Source organism: Falco punctatus, assembly GCF_963210335.1.
Source record: "Falco punctatus genome assembly, chromosome: 8".
NCBI classification, from domain to species: domain Eukaryota; kingdom Metazoa; phylum Chordata; class Aves; order Falconiformes; family Falconidae; genus Falco; species Falco punctatus.
Window position 1 is genome coordinate 55707407 of NC_137588.1, and position 18245 is coordinate 55725651.

The 18245-nt window shown below is 44.5% G+C and overlaps 2 protein-coding genes across 3 annotated transcripts in view; both read left to right on the plus strand.

The window, feature by feature from the left end:
- Positions 1–9358, plus strand: part of LOC308068360 (ovoinhibitor-like) — a 43248-nt gene extending 33890 nt beyond the window's left edge. The window contains exon 23 of the mRNA XM_080398805.1: positions 619–9358. Coding sequence (XP_080254931.1) covers positions 619–930 — 312 coding nt within the window. The 3' untranslated portion in view covers positions 931–9358. The remainder of the gene's footprint in view (positions 1–618) is intronic.
- A 40-nt stretch (positions 9359–9398) lies between these two features.
- Positions 9399–14964, plus strand: LOC308068257 (double-headed protease inhibitor, submandibular gland-like). Of its 2 annotated transcripts, none has more exons than XM_080398549.1 (8): positions 9399–10773; positions 11234–11256; positions 11824–11948; positions 12188–12233; positions 13143–13270; positions 13411–13456; positions 14185–14303; positions 14781–14964. In XM_080398549.1, the coding sequence occupies exons 1-8, from the start codon at positions 10716–10718 to the stop codon at positions 14824–14826; spliced, it is 591 nt and encodes a 196-aa protein (XP_080254675.1). In that variant the 5' UTR covers positions 9399–10715; the 3' UTR covers positions 14827–14964. The 2 variants fall into 2 exon arrangements, with proteins under 2 accessions (XP_080254675.1, XP_080254676.1); XM_080398550.1 differs by having other exon boundaries at positions 14188–14303.
- The last annotated feature ends 3281 nt before the right edge of the window (positions 14965–18245 follow it).

Sequence of the window (18245 nt, forward strand, 5' to 3'; positions counted from 1 at the left end):
GTGTGATTTCTGTGTGGTCAGGAAGCCTCAATACATTTCTCCCCCAGGAAATTCCTCAGCATCTTCCTGGAGCCACATACATTTTTTGCACTACAATACTTCTTAGCTAGCAAAACACCCATGGCACAAAGAAACAAAATCCCACTCGCACAGCATCTAGCTAAGAGCTGATGTTCCTGTTATAAGACTATGGGAGTGATACTGGACCCTTATACAGGCATCAGCACCTACACTTCTCCAGACTCCGGTGTCCGTTTAATTTCCTGGCCAGACTGGGAGCACAGCACAATAAGATCATGAGCATGGCTCATTGCAGTGAGCTGCTGCTGCTTAGAGACTGCTGTGGTCAGGTTACAATATACATCTCTTCCAAGAGGAAATTATGATCTATTTTTACATTATTAAATTCTTCTGGCATAGGAGAAACTGACACCTGGGTTTATATCAGATTGTGCAAGGAAGTTAATTACTTTTAGTTAGACCGTCATCATTAGCACTGCAGCAATAGCTGGGGGTTCAAGCCCTTCTGCTATTGACTCCTTCATATCCTTCACATTAGCCTCTTTTTTTCTTTTCTTTTCTTTTTTCTTTTTCTTTTTTTTTTTTTTCTTTTTTCAGGTTGACTGCAGTGACTACCCTAAACCTGTCTGCTCACTTGAGTACATACCTGTCTGTGGCTCTGACAGCAAAACATACAGCAATGAGTGTAACTTCTGCAATGCAGTCGTGTACGTACAAACATGGTTCGCATTCATGTTATCAGCTGCCTCCGATAGGCACAAGTTTGCACAGCTGCCAGTTTCTTACTTTCTGGCCAGTGTGATTAGGGATTTGGGGCAGGAGAGGGCACCTGCCATCATGCCAACCAATTTTTTTTTTATTTTTTTTTTTTTCATTAGAGCATGCAAAGAGCTATGTCTGGTTTCTTAGTGTGAATGGTTTGAAGACTGTTAACCTTAATGGAATTTTTCTTGCATGTTGCAAAGAAAATTGTTTGATGTTTCATTATCATTTCTCCCAAAATATTTTCAGTCTTAAGAATGAGTTAAATAATTTCACTCGTCTCTTAATAATCAAATAGCTAATGCGACTCTGAATCTGCAAGTTCTTTGGTTCTGGGGCAGGATCCAATCTGACACCTTCTCTAGGAGCCAAGCAAAAGGATGGATTATAGCAGGCAGGCCTCTGTTTAATCCATTTTTTCTTCTCCTTGCTTTCAGGGACAGCAATGGGACTCTCGTTTTAAGCCACTTTGGAAAATGCTGAGTATCAATGCTAAGAAAATTCATCACAGGGTCCCTGCTGGCAAATCCCAACTAAAGATCTCACCTCAGTTCATCTTGCTCTCTGGGGAACTCGGCTCACTCCTGGTTTTCTTTCTCAATAAACCAAATCAGCAACATTTCTTTGTCTTGTTTCATGTGTTGTCTCATGAAACGCTTTCTTCTGATTTGTTGAATGATGGTGCCAGGCTGAAGAGCTTACATGCTCATAGCTCTGGGATATAACAAGAACAACATCTTGCTCCCCTCCCTCTCATAAAAGGCAAAAAATTACATACCGATACATAAACCTCCGAGCTGTGTGACTTTGCACATAAACGATAGTCAGCCTACATTAGTGTTCAGACCCTTTTAGACACTTGACACTGTAAAGGGCTGAAATCCTGCTCTGAAGCGATGATGCTAGCTGATCTCTCCAAAGGTATTTCTGGCGTGCTTCCCCTGTGCAGGCGTCATCAGCAAAACCTGTTCTGATGGTGGTGCTGCCTGCGGCCGGAGCCCACCCCTGGCCCCCCGGCACAGCCCCCCCTGAAGCACAGCACCCTGCAGGGTGGTGTGTTGGCAAAGCCTGTAGTTTTCAGACCACATGGGCGGGCCCTGCCTATTTGTCTAGGTCCTCCAAATGACTTATTTCTAGGTTTTTCTCATCTTGAAATCATCCTTTAACAACCTCTGAGTCTCTTAAGATAAATGTCCTTCTAGGGGTGGTTCCTACTCCTGCCTACTTGTCTTCTCTCTTAGTCTTTAATAACATAATACCCTTTGCCAGCCCAAGGAGTATTTCAGCAGTGTTTCACAATCCAAGGACAAAATAGCCTTCTGTTTTTTGAGAGTGTGACCTGTCATTGGCATATTGTCCTTAAAATTTATTTTGCTTTTGTCCTCTGTTGGAGTATTGAATTGTTTTTTTGATCCACACAAGAGAAACATAAATAAATTTGGCATATCCCTTCTAAAAAGTAATCTCTCCCATATGCATTTCTTCTGGCAGCCAAAGGGAGGGGGGTGCTTGTTTTCCTTGATGGAATGAGGTTGTCCAAAAAAGTGATGCTTTGGTGGTAAAACAAAGGATTTATGTTGGGACAGGCAGATGGATGAAGCAGCAATTTCCAGATCGGGTTCAGCTTTTCTAGGATCCAAACTAGGGTCTCACATCATTCTGTCATCATCGGACTATCAGTCCATTTCTGCAAATCTAATGCACAATGTTAATGGCTTTTATGGGAAATAACAATTGTAAATCCTTTGCATAAGCCCATAAAAGTTGCTCCATCTCTTGTCCAGTCCAAGGACTCCCTTCAGTGTCTGGGACACTCTGCTGCTCACCTTCCCAGTTCACCGCTTTCCTGGTTTCACTAAATCTTAGTGATGCTTTACTGGGATGAAACATGAAAGTAAATGTGGATACTTTCCTCTCTGGAAGCAGTTCATTCAATTTTTTGCTCATGAAAAAGCTCTGCACATAAATAGGAGCTGATAGGTGCACACGGAGAAAATCTGACAGCAGCTGCTGTTTAGGTTTGCACAGTTGCTCTTTTGCCTGCAGGAATTTTCTACGGTCCTTCAGAAGGCACCCGTCATATTTTACTTGAAATGATGACACAGAGGGTGTATCTCACATATCTAAACTTCTTGTGACTCCCGTTGATGAAGAAGCATTCTTCCCGGCTTACAGCACAGCTTACCTCTGTCGAGACTGCCACCCCGACAAAAGACGGGAATGTTACTTTAGAAGAAGGGTGGATGAGCCAAAGATGAGTGTGCACAGACACACACACAAACATGCGTGCGTACGTAAAAGCATGGATACCACCTGAGGGCAGAATTAAGGTTATGTTTAATGAGCAGAACACCGGCTCTGCTGCACGCAGGTGCCTCAGCCACCACGAAGATGGCGAGGGTGTTGCTGCTGTTTGCTCTAGCCCTTTGCTGCAGCCCAGGTGAGCAGCTTTGCTGCCTCCTGCTCTGCCTTTGAGTAAGAGCTGGCTGTCTAAAACTACAAAAACATCCTCAGAACTGGAAAGTGCTTCATTCTACAAGGACTTATTTACTCCTAGAAAGATAGTGTTGAAAAGACTTGACATCAAAGACTATCACTTATGGGGTAATATTTTAGCAACAGAACTGAGTGGGTAAGAACAACTGTGGGAACAGCTCTACTCTCAGCGCTAGTTTATGCATAATGAAAGAAGTGACATCTATGTGGTACAACCCGGAGACTCAGACATCCAGTATTTAACCTCTGAAATGTTGCAAAAACACGAATTATTTTGAAAATGAATGCTTCTTGTAGTCATCCTGAACTAAGATGCAATTTGAGAGCCTGAACAGTTGTAGAAGCTTTATGAAAGTTACATCTCACTCAATACTCCTTGTACTTAAGAACAACTGTGGCAATGCATAAACTGTGCTGCCTCTGTGTCCTTCCCAGCTTTATGACCTTGTTTGCCTCAATAATTGCTTAGCTTTGAGTACATGTCCTACTCCATACTTTGAACCATGGAAAATGCCTTTCTCTTCTTTCATTTTGCACACCCCTTTCCATTTTGGTTGCAACTCTCCTTAGAAAAATTTATAATACAGAGTCAACACTGTAAACATACAATGTGACACCAAATTTTGCCTGAAATTCCTTTTGTCTAAGGAGTAATTTGTTAACAAACAGTGAATTGGAAGTTGTGTATTCAGGACATGAGTTCACAGTTTTAACTGTAAGAGAATCCATAAATTGCATTTGTATCGTATTTCCATCTTTCCCCCCCCCCCCCCTTCTATACTGATGCGCTGTGGGTAAGGGACAGATCTTTCTATATTCCTTCATTTCTTTCCTTAGAGCAGTTTCTGTGTAAATCCTTACTAATCGCATTGTGATCGAGCATTGGAAAATCCTGAGTCATCCAGCTGTCTGAACAATATCTGCCACAGATATTATTGGGTGAAATTGCCATTTTCAGCTGATGACACTTTCAACAAGTAGTGCAGTATTCAGTTTGTTTCCAAGTTATTGTTCAAGTTACTGCGGCAGCATTTACAATGGTTGCACAGGCTCTGCACTGCTGGGGGCAACGTACCACTGTACTGCCCTGTCCCTGGGCTTTTTCTCAGCATCTGCTTCTGGCCAGTACTGGGGGGAGCTCAGGGGGTGTGTGGAGTCTCCTAACATCACCTTTCTTACTTATCTTTTGTTCAGAGCTTTTTTTGTGAAAATAGGTTGCATCTACCTACAGGACTACTGCAGTAACTACATGCAACCCAGAGATGTCTGTACTATGGAGTACGCCCCTCACTGTGGGTCCGATGGTGGAGCATGTAGCAATAAATGCTTGTTCTGCAATGCATTCGTGTATGTATGACAATAAATCTCTTTACTAACTAAATGACGAACTAACTAATTAGTCTAAAGAATTAACTAATCAGTCCTGGAGAGTGGTTGAAGAAGTAAAGTTCTTTTATTTTGTGTTTACCTGTTCTCTTACTAGCAAGGGTTAGTGTTTTATTGGGAGAATTTGCCAGGTATTCCTTTCTTTCAGGTATAAAGAGGTAATATGTAGTAGAGTTCTTCATTTCCTTCTGAAGTAATTTTCTGAAGAGCTTTCTTCTAGCAAACAGTCTATTTCCTCCAGACTATTTGTCCTTCCTTTAAATTAAGTCTTTCTCTTGTCTTTGAATGTTAGTAATAAAAGGAAATAGCTAGAGTAGTGTTCAGAAGTTTTCTGGTTTAAGTTCCTCTATGATATATCCTTCACGAGAGGGAGAGACAAACAGATGTTCTGTCTCTGAGGTACTGATTTCTCTCTCCACAGGAGAAGCTGTTAGCTGTTGGACTTTTCACTTGAGATATCTTCAAGAGTCTTAACTTCTTGACAGGCTTCAGCTCAGAAAGAGGAATGCTCCCTGGCGATGTTGCCCATGGCAGATGCTCCCCTAAAGCCTTGTCCTGAACCTTGAAAGCTCCTGAGGAATCTTGAGGCTTCTGCTTAATAATAAAATAGCCCATCAGTATTTACGTCTTGTTTTAATAATATGTCTCATTCTGGTTTTGCCTAAGATGTTGTGTGATTTCACCACTGCAACAACCCTGGGGTGTGAGTATTAACAGGCAAATTACAGCGAGAGGGAATACGCTGTTCTGATCCACAAAGAATTCAAACCCAACTGCAAAGGCAATGGGTAGATCTCGAGGGCATCTGCCTTCATCCAGCTTGCCAAAAGAAAACCAGGGCTGGAAATGCATCTTGGAGCAACGTTCCAAGAAATTTATTCCACTAAAAGCATCTTAGACTGACACTGCCTGTGTGAGGGGAGCTATCTGCCTCCCTCCCTGCTGCTGTCAAGCACCTGCTGCCTCACCCCTGCATGACTGTGCAGTAGGCTGGGGCAGCATGAAGGGGTCCCAAGCAAACCTGAAGATACACGTAATTAGAGACAGTCCCACAATCGTTGCAGTTGGGGGTGTTTTGTGGCTGCTCTGCAAAAAAAATGTGGAGGCACGGAGGGTCTTGCTGGCACCAGGAGCTGCTCACCCCTGTTGCAGTTCCCAGGGTTAGCCCCAATTTTCTCTGCCCACAAAAGAAGTGGTGGAGAAGGACGGTTTCCCAGCTGCATCTCCTCCCCTTGCAAGCAGGATTGGAAACCCACCTTTAGGTGAGAGAAGTGCTTTTGCAATCTGCTCTGCTTCCCAAAGCAAAGGGACAGGATGTTTTTTCTGGGCAGGCAGATACCTGGCTGCCCACGTTTGTGTTTGCAACACTCAGCGCTGCGAGGTATTGCAGAAAACCAGTGGGCAGTCGGTCCTAACAGACCTGACGTTCGGAGGACTGCCAGCAATTGTTGCTGCAGCCCGTTTCTGCACCTCACCCACCACTTAGCTGCTGCTTGTAGGTAATTACGTCGACTGTGGCTTGTAGAGGATCCTTTGAGAATCTTCGGCCTCTGGAAATCTCAGCTGATGAAAGGAAGGGCTCAGAGTCATAGTGTTAATTTATTATTCATTAACAGCAAAGCGCTGGCAGTGTGGTGTGCTGTACAGCCAGCAGTCTCACAGTCAAATAGTTAATGATCTTAAGTGACAATGTGTCACTTTCCAGAGACTGGAGAGAGCAGCTCTCTGAAGGCAAACATTTTATTTCCAAAAGACGTGAATCTTTGCAACCATTTAGTGCCAAGCCCCTTCCCTGGGCTGGAATGTCCCTCCTGTGAGAGGGAGGTCTGTGCAGGAGGGCATTTCCATGTCAGATGTAATTTCTTAGGACCAAGACAAATGGAGGCTCCGGGAGGTAGTGCCAGGGGTGTGTGGCTCAGGGACTTCATGTTCCTTCTTGTCCCCTCTTCCTCTGAGCGAGGGAGCTGGGGGTAGGAGAACACCAGCTCCAGCACTTTCTTTCTTGGGGAGCAGCAGAGAGGAAGAGGATGGCCCCCAGGAGCCATGATGCCTTGGAGACAAGCGGAGCCCCCGGCTGTGCTCGAGATCCCAGCGGTCCTCAGAGGGCACCTCCCAGGGGCCAGTCTGTGAAACAGGAAAATCCAATTGAGGGGAACCTGTGAGCAGAAACGAATGGGGACAAATCCTCCACCCTGATGCAGAGTTATCAGCATTGCTCAGGAGCGACTGGGGGCAGAGCAGGACCCCAGCAGCACCCCCAGTCCCCTGGCCCAGGGGGGCAGCTCCTTCGGATAGAAGGAAGACAGTCCTCTTTTATGGGCACCTCGTTGGAAATAATTTTGTTGTTGCTGCTCAATAAAACCCTACCACAACAACACAAAATCCTCTCACCATTACTAATCTAACTCTCCCTCCAGGAAATTCAAGGCAGGAAACATTGCCTGCCGGCCGAGGTATTTCATGGTACGACTCTTTAAGCAGTACCTGAGCACTTTTATGTCATTATCTGATGTTTGTGAATTTAGGAAATGCCATTCAATTACCCCACAACCTGATTAACACATTGCACGTAGTTATTTCGTTCTGCTCTATTTTATATCAACGCTTCTGTTTTAGTGTATTGTTCTACTTGTTGCTGGCCAAAATATACCTCAGGCCAGTCTAGACCTTTCCGTTAATGCAGTTTCTCTCTGAAGCTTCATTCAGGATAAATGGTTTGTTATTACATTCTTTCTTGATGCGGAGAAAAATAAAATGATGTTTTAAAAGAAAATTGCTTGGAGACGTCATTTTTGGGAGCTGGCTGTGTCAGAGCCGTTGCAGCGAGGCAGAGCTGAGATTCACTGAGGGATCGGGATGTGCAGGGCCGGATCCTCAGCCTTTTGCTGTTAGTATGCGGCTCCCAGACAGTCAGATTATTGCAGACACCCTTGCCTGTGATATCATCTACGCTTAAAAGACTGGAGATATGCAGGCAGCAGTCAGATAGCTGAACTACAAGGAGAAATATTAGATGAGTGCGGCTTAGAGCAGGGGCTTTGCTTGCTGTAAATTGAATTCATGCTCTCATAGAAGATCCAGTTCTGCCCCCGTGTGCAGAGGTCTGGGAACAGCAACCTGTTTTGGGAGCTCTTGCAGCGTGCCACATCGCTAGTCCATGGCAAAGAAACGCATTTTGCATTTGTCTGTACAGCAGCATAGACTGGAGCACAGCACCGCTCTGTTCTGGTTGCGGCGCGGGGTGTGACAGCAGGGTATGGGAGCAAAGACAGTGATACCACTGCTGGAATAACAACGCGTGGTCTTGCATGCATGCATCCACCTTTTCTATTTTTCAAAAACATCAAAAAGTATCATTTCTCTTTATAGCCAGATGACGCCTGTGACAAGTTTTAAACTAAAGCAGGGAACATAAATGAAGAGTATTTTGGGGTGTGGTAGATTATGGACATGCTTGAGACAGGGAATCTTAAAACCAGAGAAGAAGATTCACAGCAAAATATCACTGCCATGGGAAGAAATAATGCTGGATTAGAAAGTGGGTAGAATTTCTAGAGTTATTGGAAATTTACCTTAATACAAGAGGATCCATCATATGACTACCAATGTTTATCCCATTCATGTGGCCATAACAGTCTTGAACATTTGCCCTCTAAGAACTTGAAATAGTAGGAAGAGTTTTATTTAAACTTTTCTACGGATCTTCTATCTGTAGAACTGTTAAAATAACCCTATGACCAAAGTCACTTTACGGAGCCCATCATCATGATACTCTTGAATATGACCGAGGGCTTCTGGCAGGTGAGTTCACTTTGCCCTTCCCATTTGCAACATGTGTGTTCCATTTCTCCAGCCTCACTCTTCCAAAGGCATGGAGCCAGTTGTTTTTGACTGCTCCTAACGCCTGTTTTGAACCCATCTGCTGCCCTGCAATTACTTCTGTCCCATTCCCTCTGGTTCTTACTAATGGAGCTCCTTGTGCAATCCCCTGTCACACCTAACCCAGCAGCCCTCCCTGCCCTGCCCTACCTGCCACCAATTATCTCCCACCCTTTCTTATAGACCCTGTGGCAAGACCCTTTCCTTGCTTCTCTTTTGCTCCCTGCTGCCCTATGAAGTGGTAGGGATGACTGGAGCTGGTTTTGGAGCACTCCTGGCTGGTCACCCAGCCCCTCGGGAGCAGCATGCAGATCGGAGGGGGATCTCCCCAGCAGATCTAATTAATCAAAGGGCAGGTGTTGGCCAAACATGAGAAGGATGCCACTCCCTAGCAGATACCCTGCCATTCAGAACTGCTCCTGGGTGACCAGCACAGCTTCAGCCTGGCAGGTGAGGCAACCAGAGAAGCAGCACAGTTCCTGGTAACGGGGGTCTCGGAGCTGGGGGTGGCTGTGGGGAAGCCTGGTTCCCTACAGAGACTGTGTTCTGTGGCCTCGCTAGCCATTGCCGGGCCAGCAGTTGCCATCTCCATGGATGGCTGGTGCAAGTTCGGAGGAAGACTTGTTTTCAGGCTTTGGCATTCTTGCCCATGGAGAATAATCGATATAAGTGCTTCTGTGATGGCTGCTTCCCTCCCAAATATGCTCAAATTCAGTTCAAGGAATCTGAAAGTCAAGTCACTCAGGATGCTAAGAAAACAACAGAAACAGTTTTCAAAGGAATCCTTCAATTTCTGATATTTGTGAATGAGATCCAAATAGCATTATTCATTTATTTTTCCGGAAAATTATTTCATTGATATGAACAGGCCAAATCTTGTGAGCTCTGTCCTATGACTACAATTCCTTTACACTTTTTGCCATATTTTTATGATTTATCTGCCTGTGCCAAGGCTTGAACATCTCCCAGGATAATAAGAAAAACAGTTCTGTTTTTCTATCTAAAACTCAGGCTCCTTTTAAGCCACATGTATGAACCAAGCCTCTTCTAAAGCACAAACATATTCTGTCCCTCAGTTCCTTCCATGACTACCTTAAATAAAAAATACAGAATATTTGATGCAATATTCTGTGTTTGTTTTTCTATACACTTGTGGTGGAGTTGAGCCACTTAACAGAGCCTAGCACAATATTCTTCACTTATCTTCCCTAAAACACGACTTTCAGCTGACACTCTAAATTTAATGCCATATAATAGAGGGGGAAGGGGGAAGCCTGAGGATTCACCTTCTGTTTGCAGCTACTGCAAATTTTTTCTTGAATGTCTTTGGTACTAAGAAGCCCATTTCACCTGCAGAGAATACCACTCACCTGCCAATAAGAAGAAACATTATCCCAGTCCAGATTTAAGATTACTTATTCTCATAATTTCTTAATCACTCATACCCTTTGCCAACAGATGAATAACTCTTGCTCCTACACAGAAATGTCTTATAAACTTCTGAAGTTTTAGGTAATGTTTTCACGTTGTGATGATGACTGTTTCCTTCCTGTTAGTGAGAAATCCAGTGTACCAGAAAACTACGGGAGAGAGTGTGGAGAGATTCGTTGAGCCCTCAGCATCTTTAAAGCATACTGATGCCTGCCAAACCCCAGATTTTATGTCTGTAAAATCTTAGCGTGTCCTACACTGCTGCTGCCCCCCTTCCCCTCCCCTCCCCTGCTGTACCATAAAAATCTGAAGCCCAAATACTGTCTAGCGTATGTAACGTGGTGTGCACATGTTCAAATGCTTTCAACAAATGGGCTTTTTTTTTTGTTTTACCAACTTCCATACATAATTTCACAACATCTACTATTGAGGCAGTGCTCTTGTTTGGAAAGTACAAATCACTCATTGTACAGCAGGGCGCCTTTGTTAACAAGCTGGGTGTAGCTCACATTTTTGTTTAATTCTTCTAGGCATCTCTCTAACAAACAAGTATTCTTTAGAGCTCAACTCAATAATCAATACAGTTTTCCTAGTTTACAGAGCAAATAATTACTTTCTGAGATTACTTCACAAGGTCAGGGAGATGTATATATATAGTGCAGAGAGAAAATGCTGAGAACCATCTTCTGAACTCCAGAGTGACAGATCTGCAAGTAACAGACGATACAACCATCTCTGCTATGAAGAAAACAAGAAGCGTTGCCCTTCTGGGGCTTGTGCTCCTCAGCTGCCTTTCTGGTAAGTTGTTTTTGTTACAGTCTGCGCTAGTACCTCTAGTCCTCCTGAACCTTTTCAAGACTTGATGATTTAGTAATATGTGGGCTCTCTTTTAATGAACTTTATCCTTGTGCAGATGCATGCTATAGATCAGTAGGATGCGTTTGTCTGATTTAAGCTTATGAGCCTTAGTGGGGATAATTGTGCTGCAAAAGGAGGAAAGTTTATGTCCTACTTCTTCCTCAATGAGTCAAAATTTCTGGTTTCACAAATAATTGATTTTTTTAAATCTTAGTATATAACTTCTTGTTTACTTGGAGTAGATAAAACATAGGGGGAAAAAATAATTTCTCAGTAAAGAGAAAGTGTATTTGGTTACTCTGTTGGGAAATTGATGATTCCAAATTTATTTTGGAATTCAAATTTTATTCAAGGACATTGTACAACTTTTATATTTTATTATCTCTGGGTTTTTTTGTAGATATTGTTATTGCTCGACAACGGGTGAGTAGTACATCTTCTTTGTCATTTAGTCTTGATTTCTAAGTCTAGATGAATAATTCATACTCACATTGTATCTGAGGGAAGGCTTGAGGGAGGAGAAAAAAGGAGCGTGAGCGAGAAAGGAAGAAGGAAAAGGTGCCCCTAAATGTTACACCACTTCTTTGCCCTAAAATAAGAAAATAACTTTGTCAGAGAAAGATAACTTACCATGCTGATGATTAAAAAGACAGTGATTAATAATGTAGCGTGAGAGTCAGCACAGAGCACCAGCAGAAAATCTATACAACTATTGAATAACTGCTTAAATATCTTCCCTGTCTTGATTCCCCAAGGAACGATCATTTTTGCCTGCAATTCTTGCCAAAAATTCTGCAAGTCTTGATAGCAAAAAGGTGCTTTTGTATGCTGTAAGAAACACAGTATATTTTCTGCTCCCTCCCTTCACCACGGAGGAGCAAGAGAGGGATAAGATGACCAGCAGTAGTCTCCCAGGGCTGTGAAACCACGGGTAAGGCAAGCACACCCTTCTCTCCACCTGGAGACGTTACAAGCCCTCTATAATAACAGGCCTCCTGCGGCGTGTACCGGCTGGCTGCGAAAGGGCAGCTTGCCTGTCCCCGCAACTACGACCCCGTCTGCGGGACCGACGGTGTGACCTACCCCAACCAGTGCTCCCTCTGCAGAGAAATCTTGTGAGTACGAAGCCTCCCCGCTACCGACAATGCCAGCTCGAGCAGGAGACCAAAGCCTTCGGGGTTGTGACTAATCATGGGGTGGACTAGATTTTTCATAAGTTTCTGGCTTCCCTGATGCCCGCAATCTTCTGTGTCAAAGCTCCTGAATCTGATTAATTACTGGGGCTTAATGAGCGAGATGACTATACGGTGTGAACAGATTAATCCTTCCTCTCCTTCCCTCTCTCCCCCTCCAGGGTTAGACGAGACCTCGACAAGAAGCACGACGGAAAATGCGTTAAGGTAGGGTCTGAAACCAGTTCTTTCCCTGGCCGTGCTGCGCGGTGGTGGGGGATGTGATGGCAGAGGGCTAGGCAGAAACCTGAATTTAAATTAATTAATTCTGTACTAAAACCACACAATTGCAAACTGTCAGAAATGGAATGAAAATAAAGAATTTCAGAGTTGCAATACTGTCTTCTAAATTTTGTTTGTACGGTTAAAATCAGTGAGTTTTAAAATGTTACCTTCCGTATAGCACCAGACTTAAGAATGGAAACTTTTGATTCCAATAATGCTTCAGCATTATCAAAACACTTTTCTTTAGACTTAGAGGCTTGTTGAAGTGAAGAAATTCCCAGAGGAAGTTTGGATTTTGACTAAATCATAAATTTGTAACAGAAAAAACAATTCTATCGGAACATTTATCATAAAGTTTGTTTACTGATATATGGAGCTACCATGAAGCGGAAAAGTATCTCTATTTTTAGTTTAGAGAGAGAAAGTAAAGAAACACTCTGGCTGTGTAATTTAACATAATATGACGACTTCCATTTCAGTACACTCAGAGTAACTGCAGAAATACCGAGGTGAGCATAAACTCCATTTTCAAGTGACACTGCCATTTTGCAGCAAAAGCTGCTGCTGCATAAGGCACTTTAGGCAAAGATCCTTCATGGTGGCATTCACTGTGAAAATCCTTAAGACAGTAGGGGTGAAACCCACTTCAGGACAGGAAAAAAAGAGACATTCAGGATCACGTGCAGGATTTCAGCTGTTTGTACTCCTTCAACTCCAGCACACTGGGGCTGGAAGCATCCCCCCCCTTGCAGCTCTGGGGAGAGGGGGAGATGCCTCTCACACCGTGCTCCGTTACACAGGACTGATGCAAAGGGGAGCAGAGACTGAAATGTGGTTCTGTGACTGTTTCAGCTCGACTGTACTGGCTACCTGAAATCAAGGAGTGGTTATCCAGTCCCCTGCACCCTGGAGTACAGACCCATCTGCGCCACCAACGGTGTCACCTACACAAACAAGTGTGCCTTCTGCCACGCTGTGGCGTAAGTGAAGGGGCTGGGTCTTGGGAGGGACATCTGGATCAGTAGATGCTCGTGTTGGTGTTTGGAACGTAATGAGGTAGTTTGACTCGTGAAGTGGCTGCACGGTGTTCATTTGGTCTTCACTCACTTTCTTCCCAAAGGGATGGACTGGACATTGACATGCAGAGTGATGGAGAATGCGTCCAGGTAAAGCCCAGAGATGTGCACCCCTAACTGCTGCTACAATACATTGTACAACACAAATTCACGGAATCATAACTAAATAGTAGAAATGCCTGCACTGTCCTGGTGCATTTTGGCCTGGCAATAGGATTTGAGGGAAATAGTTACAGTCTGCCAGGGTCAAAAGGTATTGAACCAAATCCATGACTCAGATGTGCAGTCCCCTCTCTGACCTGGGAACACAGCCGTCAGCGGGTGCCGAGACCTTCATTTACTGGCAAACTGGCTGGGCAAGAGACGCTGCCTCATCCCTTCCGAGGGAGAGCAGGAGGGTCAGATACTACCAGCACAATTAGTAGCAGTGATTCCTTGGGTGGATGAACTTTCTGCAGCGTGGCCTGTGACCATCCACTTTTTGTATGCTTGCCTCTGCCAGCCTGCTGACCCGGAGCAGCCAGTGGGAGGGCCAGCCTGGAAATATCTGCACGGCCATCTCACTATTTATAATAGTATTTATTAGACTTTTTACCCCCACCTTCTCCCTATTTCGGGCTGCTCCAGGCAAGCACATTCTCTGCCTCTGGGTTTGCAGAGTTGCTAGAACAAGAGCCTTGCACCTGAAAAGCTGTTTTATGCTTATATATCCATGGCTTATGATATGCCATATCATAACCATTAAATAAACATAAAACACTCATGTAGAAAAATATGGGAAACAAAAGTTTTAAAATCTGTTGTTGCTCCATAATTAGCAGATTGAGTGCAGCAAACAGAAGGACGTCAACCCCATTTGCACCGAAGAGTATGACCCCTTCTGTGGCTCCGATGGCAACACTTATGGAAACAAGTGCTACTTCTGCAACGCAGTTTTGTAAGTATGGAGCTCGCCACACAGCTGAAAGCAGAGGAGCTGAGGCACACATGCAGCTGGTGTGGAAGCCCTGGGGCTCCCGTTAGCCCCTCGGTAAATCCATCCCTGCTCCACGTGTCTCTCCCAACTCTCATTCCTCTGTCACCCCCCAGGCGCTGCAGATCTTAAGCCCGAGTGAGTCCTCTCCATCCCTTGCAATTAAATCCAGATCCCCATTTGCAGGCTCATAGCATTGCTGACTCCCTCCCTGTCAGTGATTTAAATTGTGACGGTAGGAGGTGTCCAAAATTATGGGGTTTGTCCCAAATCTCTTTAACATGAGAAAATGTGTAACCTGGGGAATCAGGAAAGAGGTGAAACATTAAATGAAGTACTTTATAACTTGGAAAGCATGAGAGCATTGGCTTATTTGGGTGAAGTTAGACTATAAAATTGAGATCCATGTCTGTAATTTTGGTCTCCCTCTTTTCTTTTCAGGCAGAGACGGGGACATCTGTTCCTCAGACACCGTGGTGAATGCTGAGCGCTGGGGTTGTGCCCTTCTCCCTGATTTTTCCCTTCCTGCAATCAAACACGCTCTTCCCTGCTCCCTCAACTGTCGCACATCGGTGTCTGCTTTGATCGATCAATAAATTAAATGTGGCCAATCTATTTGCCACGGACTGGTGTGTGTTTGTTTGTTTGTTTGCTTCTTTTTCAGGGCAGGGGTAATGGTCCTCAGGCTTTTAGGTACTTATCTGGCAGGCAGGAGAAGTTGTGAAACAAACCACAATAAAGAGCAAGGTGTAACGCCCATCACACACCAGCCCAAGCCCTCACGAGAGTACGTCACTCCATACCAAACCATCAGAAGAGAAACCAAGCTGCTATAAAAATACCGCCACTTTCCTAATTTCAATGTCTTACAGAGCGTAAATGGATTTGTCTTTGTAACAGCACTGAGCCTTGGTGGAACTGGTCCTTTTAGGAGCCCTGGCATGGGGGGTGGGGTGGGGGGTGGTGCTGGGGGAATGTGAAGGGGAAAGGTGGCTGTCATCAGCTCCACCTGGTCACACCTGGGCAAGGGGCAGGTCTGGCAGTGCCTTGTAGAAAGGAGGCTTATGGCACAGGGAGGAGGCTATCTCATAGGGAAGAAAATTAGGAACTGCTGCTTCCTTGAAGGGTGTGTCCATCGAGACTGTGCTGATCAGCAGAAAATTGCAGCCAGCTGGGCAAGGCTGTAATGAGCCTAATGAAGAACCCAAGGAGAAATTAGACTGGGCTCAGGCTTTCAGCTTATTGGAGATCTGAAAAGTTGCACTTGGGGTATTTGAGGCAGAGGTAGGACAGGGCAGCCCTTCAGGAGAATGTCTTGGATTTTCTAACCCTAGGAAAGACGGGCCAGAAGTTGTGCTGGGATTTCCAAGATGCTTTCCGCTTGGGAAAAATGATATGTAGATAACATCTTTGTGGGAGCTTAAAGAGCGCACTGGAGGAGCAATGATATATCTGAATCTTCATGATGATGTGCCATCTTTCTGGGTGAGTCAAGGAGTTAATATGCAAACAGCACAGGCAAAAAGTCCCAAGTGCCATGCTCACACACTCCCTTCCTCTTCCTTTCTCCACCTACCGTTCTCTTGTTATGTAGCAAGAATATCTGCTGCTAAGGATGATATTTAGGACAAAATCTGTGACTTCCAAGCCTTTTCTTTGAGTCTTTTTTCCTGTAATAGACAATTTCTTGACCAGGGATTTTGTAGGTGATTCCTGCCAGAAGATGAGAGGCTTGTCCTTCCCCTGGTGCTAGCACGGACCAGTGCTCTGTCCTAGGAAGAGGGGTGGAACTTCTTACTTTCAGGGTTTTTTCTATTAGCACAGGCAACATAAATCACATAGAGCCTTTGTGTCTGCTCTTAAGAAAAGACAAACTGGAGAGTCATGAGTGTCCTCACTGATTACCTGCTTGTGTGTGTGTGAAAAATATTTAAGGAACAACCTACATAGCTAATTGATGTGAACAGAGACCTGTCAGCACAGGACCGAGCTCTGATATAATTTCTTGTTGGCCCAGAGGTTTATGGAGTGGCTGCAGAACAGTGGAGTTTGGCCATAGCAGGAGATGGTCTCCAAGAGCCAGATCCTACGGTGAGCCTACTTGCGGTAGTAGTTTCTGCCTGAGGAAGCCAGGTATTTGCTCAGCAGCTCACAAGGCTTTGGAAAAGCCCAAGGAAAGGCTGCGCACCTACAGGGAAAGGGAGGGCAAATGGCAAGTACTGGGTATAAGGCTGTATCCCAGGTGCCCTGCGAGCCTCTAGCAAGCACTCTTTAGAAGATGGAAAAGTTTGTGTCACATAAGACTGGCCCAGCACCGGTGAGTCTTTGGCTCGCCACCAGCAAGACTTTGCCCAACGACACCCCTTAGACCGCACAGCAAGGTCCAGGTGCACTGCTTCTATCCCTGATTTTCAACAAAGTCACAGGGAGAGAAGAATTCCCTCACCTATGCCAGCAAGTGGCCTGTTTCAGATGTTATAAAGAAGTGGAAAGGGGTAATAATGATAATAACCTGGTTGGTAATTTAGTGTCTTCCTCTGCTCAGCCCGGAAGGGATTGGTCCCTGTGGTACATTTGCTAAGGCTTTAGCGAGTCAGTTATGCTGCAGCAGCCGAAACGTTCGGGTAGATAAAGGACTGAGGCATCCAGGCTGTGGTCCTGAGCAGTGACGTATGAAACTAGAAAAGGCAAAGAAGTAGTGCTGTGAGTGGCAGAACAAAGCGTGGTTCTGAACGGCACTGCGGCTGACTGACTTGATAACTAAATTATATGAGAGGCTGTGTCATGAGCTCACCTTTAATAGACATCCGAGAATTCACCTGTCAGTCACGATTTCTCTGCCGTGTGGATTTTAAGATGTCTAGCAGGCTGCAAACTCTAATGCTTCCCCAGATGTAGGGCATGCATAACATTTCTCTCCTGCAGAAACTCTCTCCCTTGCTGGCTGAAGACGTTAGTAGCATCTTTCCTCTCTGCTAGAAAAATGTGTAAACAGGTATTTATTTTTTATAATTTTTTTTTGCTCCTATGTCATATTTGGTTGGAACCAGTTGCAGATTCAAAATTTACTGAGGGAACTAATAACCAGATATATCTATTCACATTGCACTCCTAAGCCTTGTCTCCTTAGGAAAGCAAGCTGAAATTTTAAGCTCATTCTTATCTGAACAGATATTTTGAAAATGGTGCAGCTGAACACAAATCCTTGCACAGGCTCAGCTGGAAATAGAGCTCGGGTCTCCCAGTTCCCCATCAAATTCCCTTCATTGCCACTTGCTGTGGGAGCAGAGCCCTAACATATGTTTCTGAATGTGAAAAACTGGAAAACATTGACAGCTAGAGTTTAAATAGTTCAGGGAGGAGAGTCAGCAGTCCTATCTGGGACTGTGCACACAGCGATGAGAGAATGTCACATCGGAGCACTTCTCCACCCCAACCCAACAAATTTAGAACCATCCTCAAAAATAGCCAGGGAACAACGTATAATTGGTTTCACAGACAACACATTCTCATGCTGTGATTTATTTCGTAACGTCTAGTGAGTGTCATCACGCCGCACTCAAAGCCTCGGAGCTGGCATTCAGCGAGGGCCCAGAGAATGAAAATTACCAGCTTCCCCGATGAATCACCGCTTTGAAAATTCACCCTTGTGAGAATCCTGTGACTATTTAGACAAAAAAAAAAAAAAAAAAAAAAAAGATATTACAAGCCCGTCTATCACTCATATAATTAGCCCTTTCTAGGTTTGATGTGGACAGGGCAGCATTCCTAAAGCACCATAAACACGGCCAGGACCAATAATGGCTTTAGAAACCAAGTGGAGAAGTTCTCACAATTAAGGTGGGGAATGAGGACAGCTACGGATGGGCACATAAATACACAGAGAGGCAGGTCTGTGTGCGCACT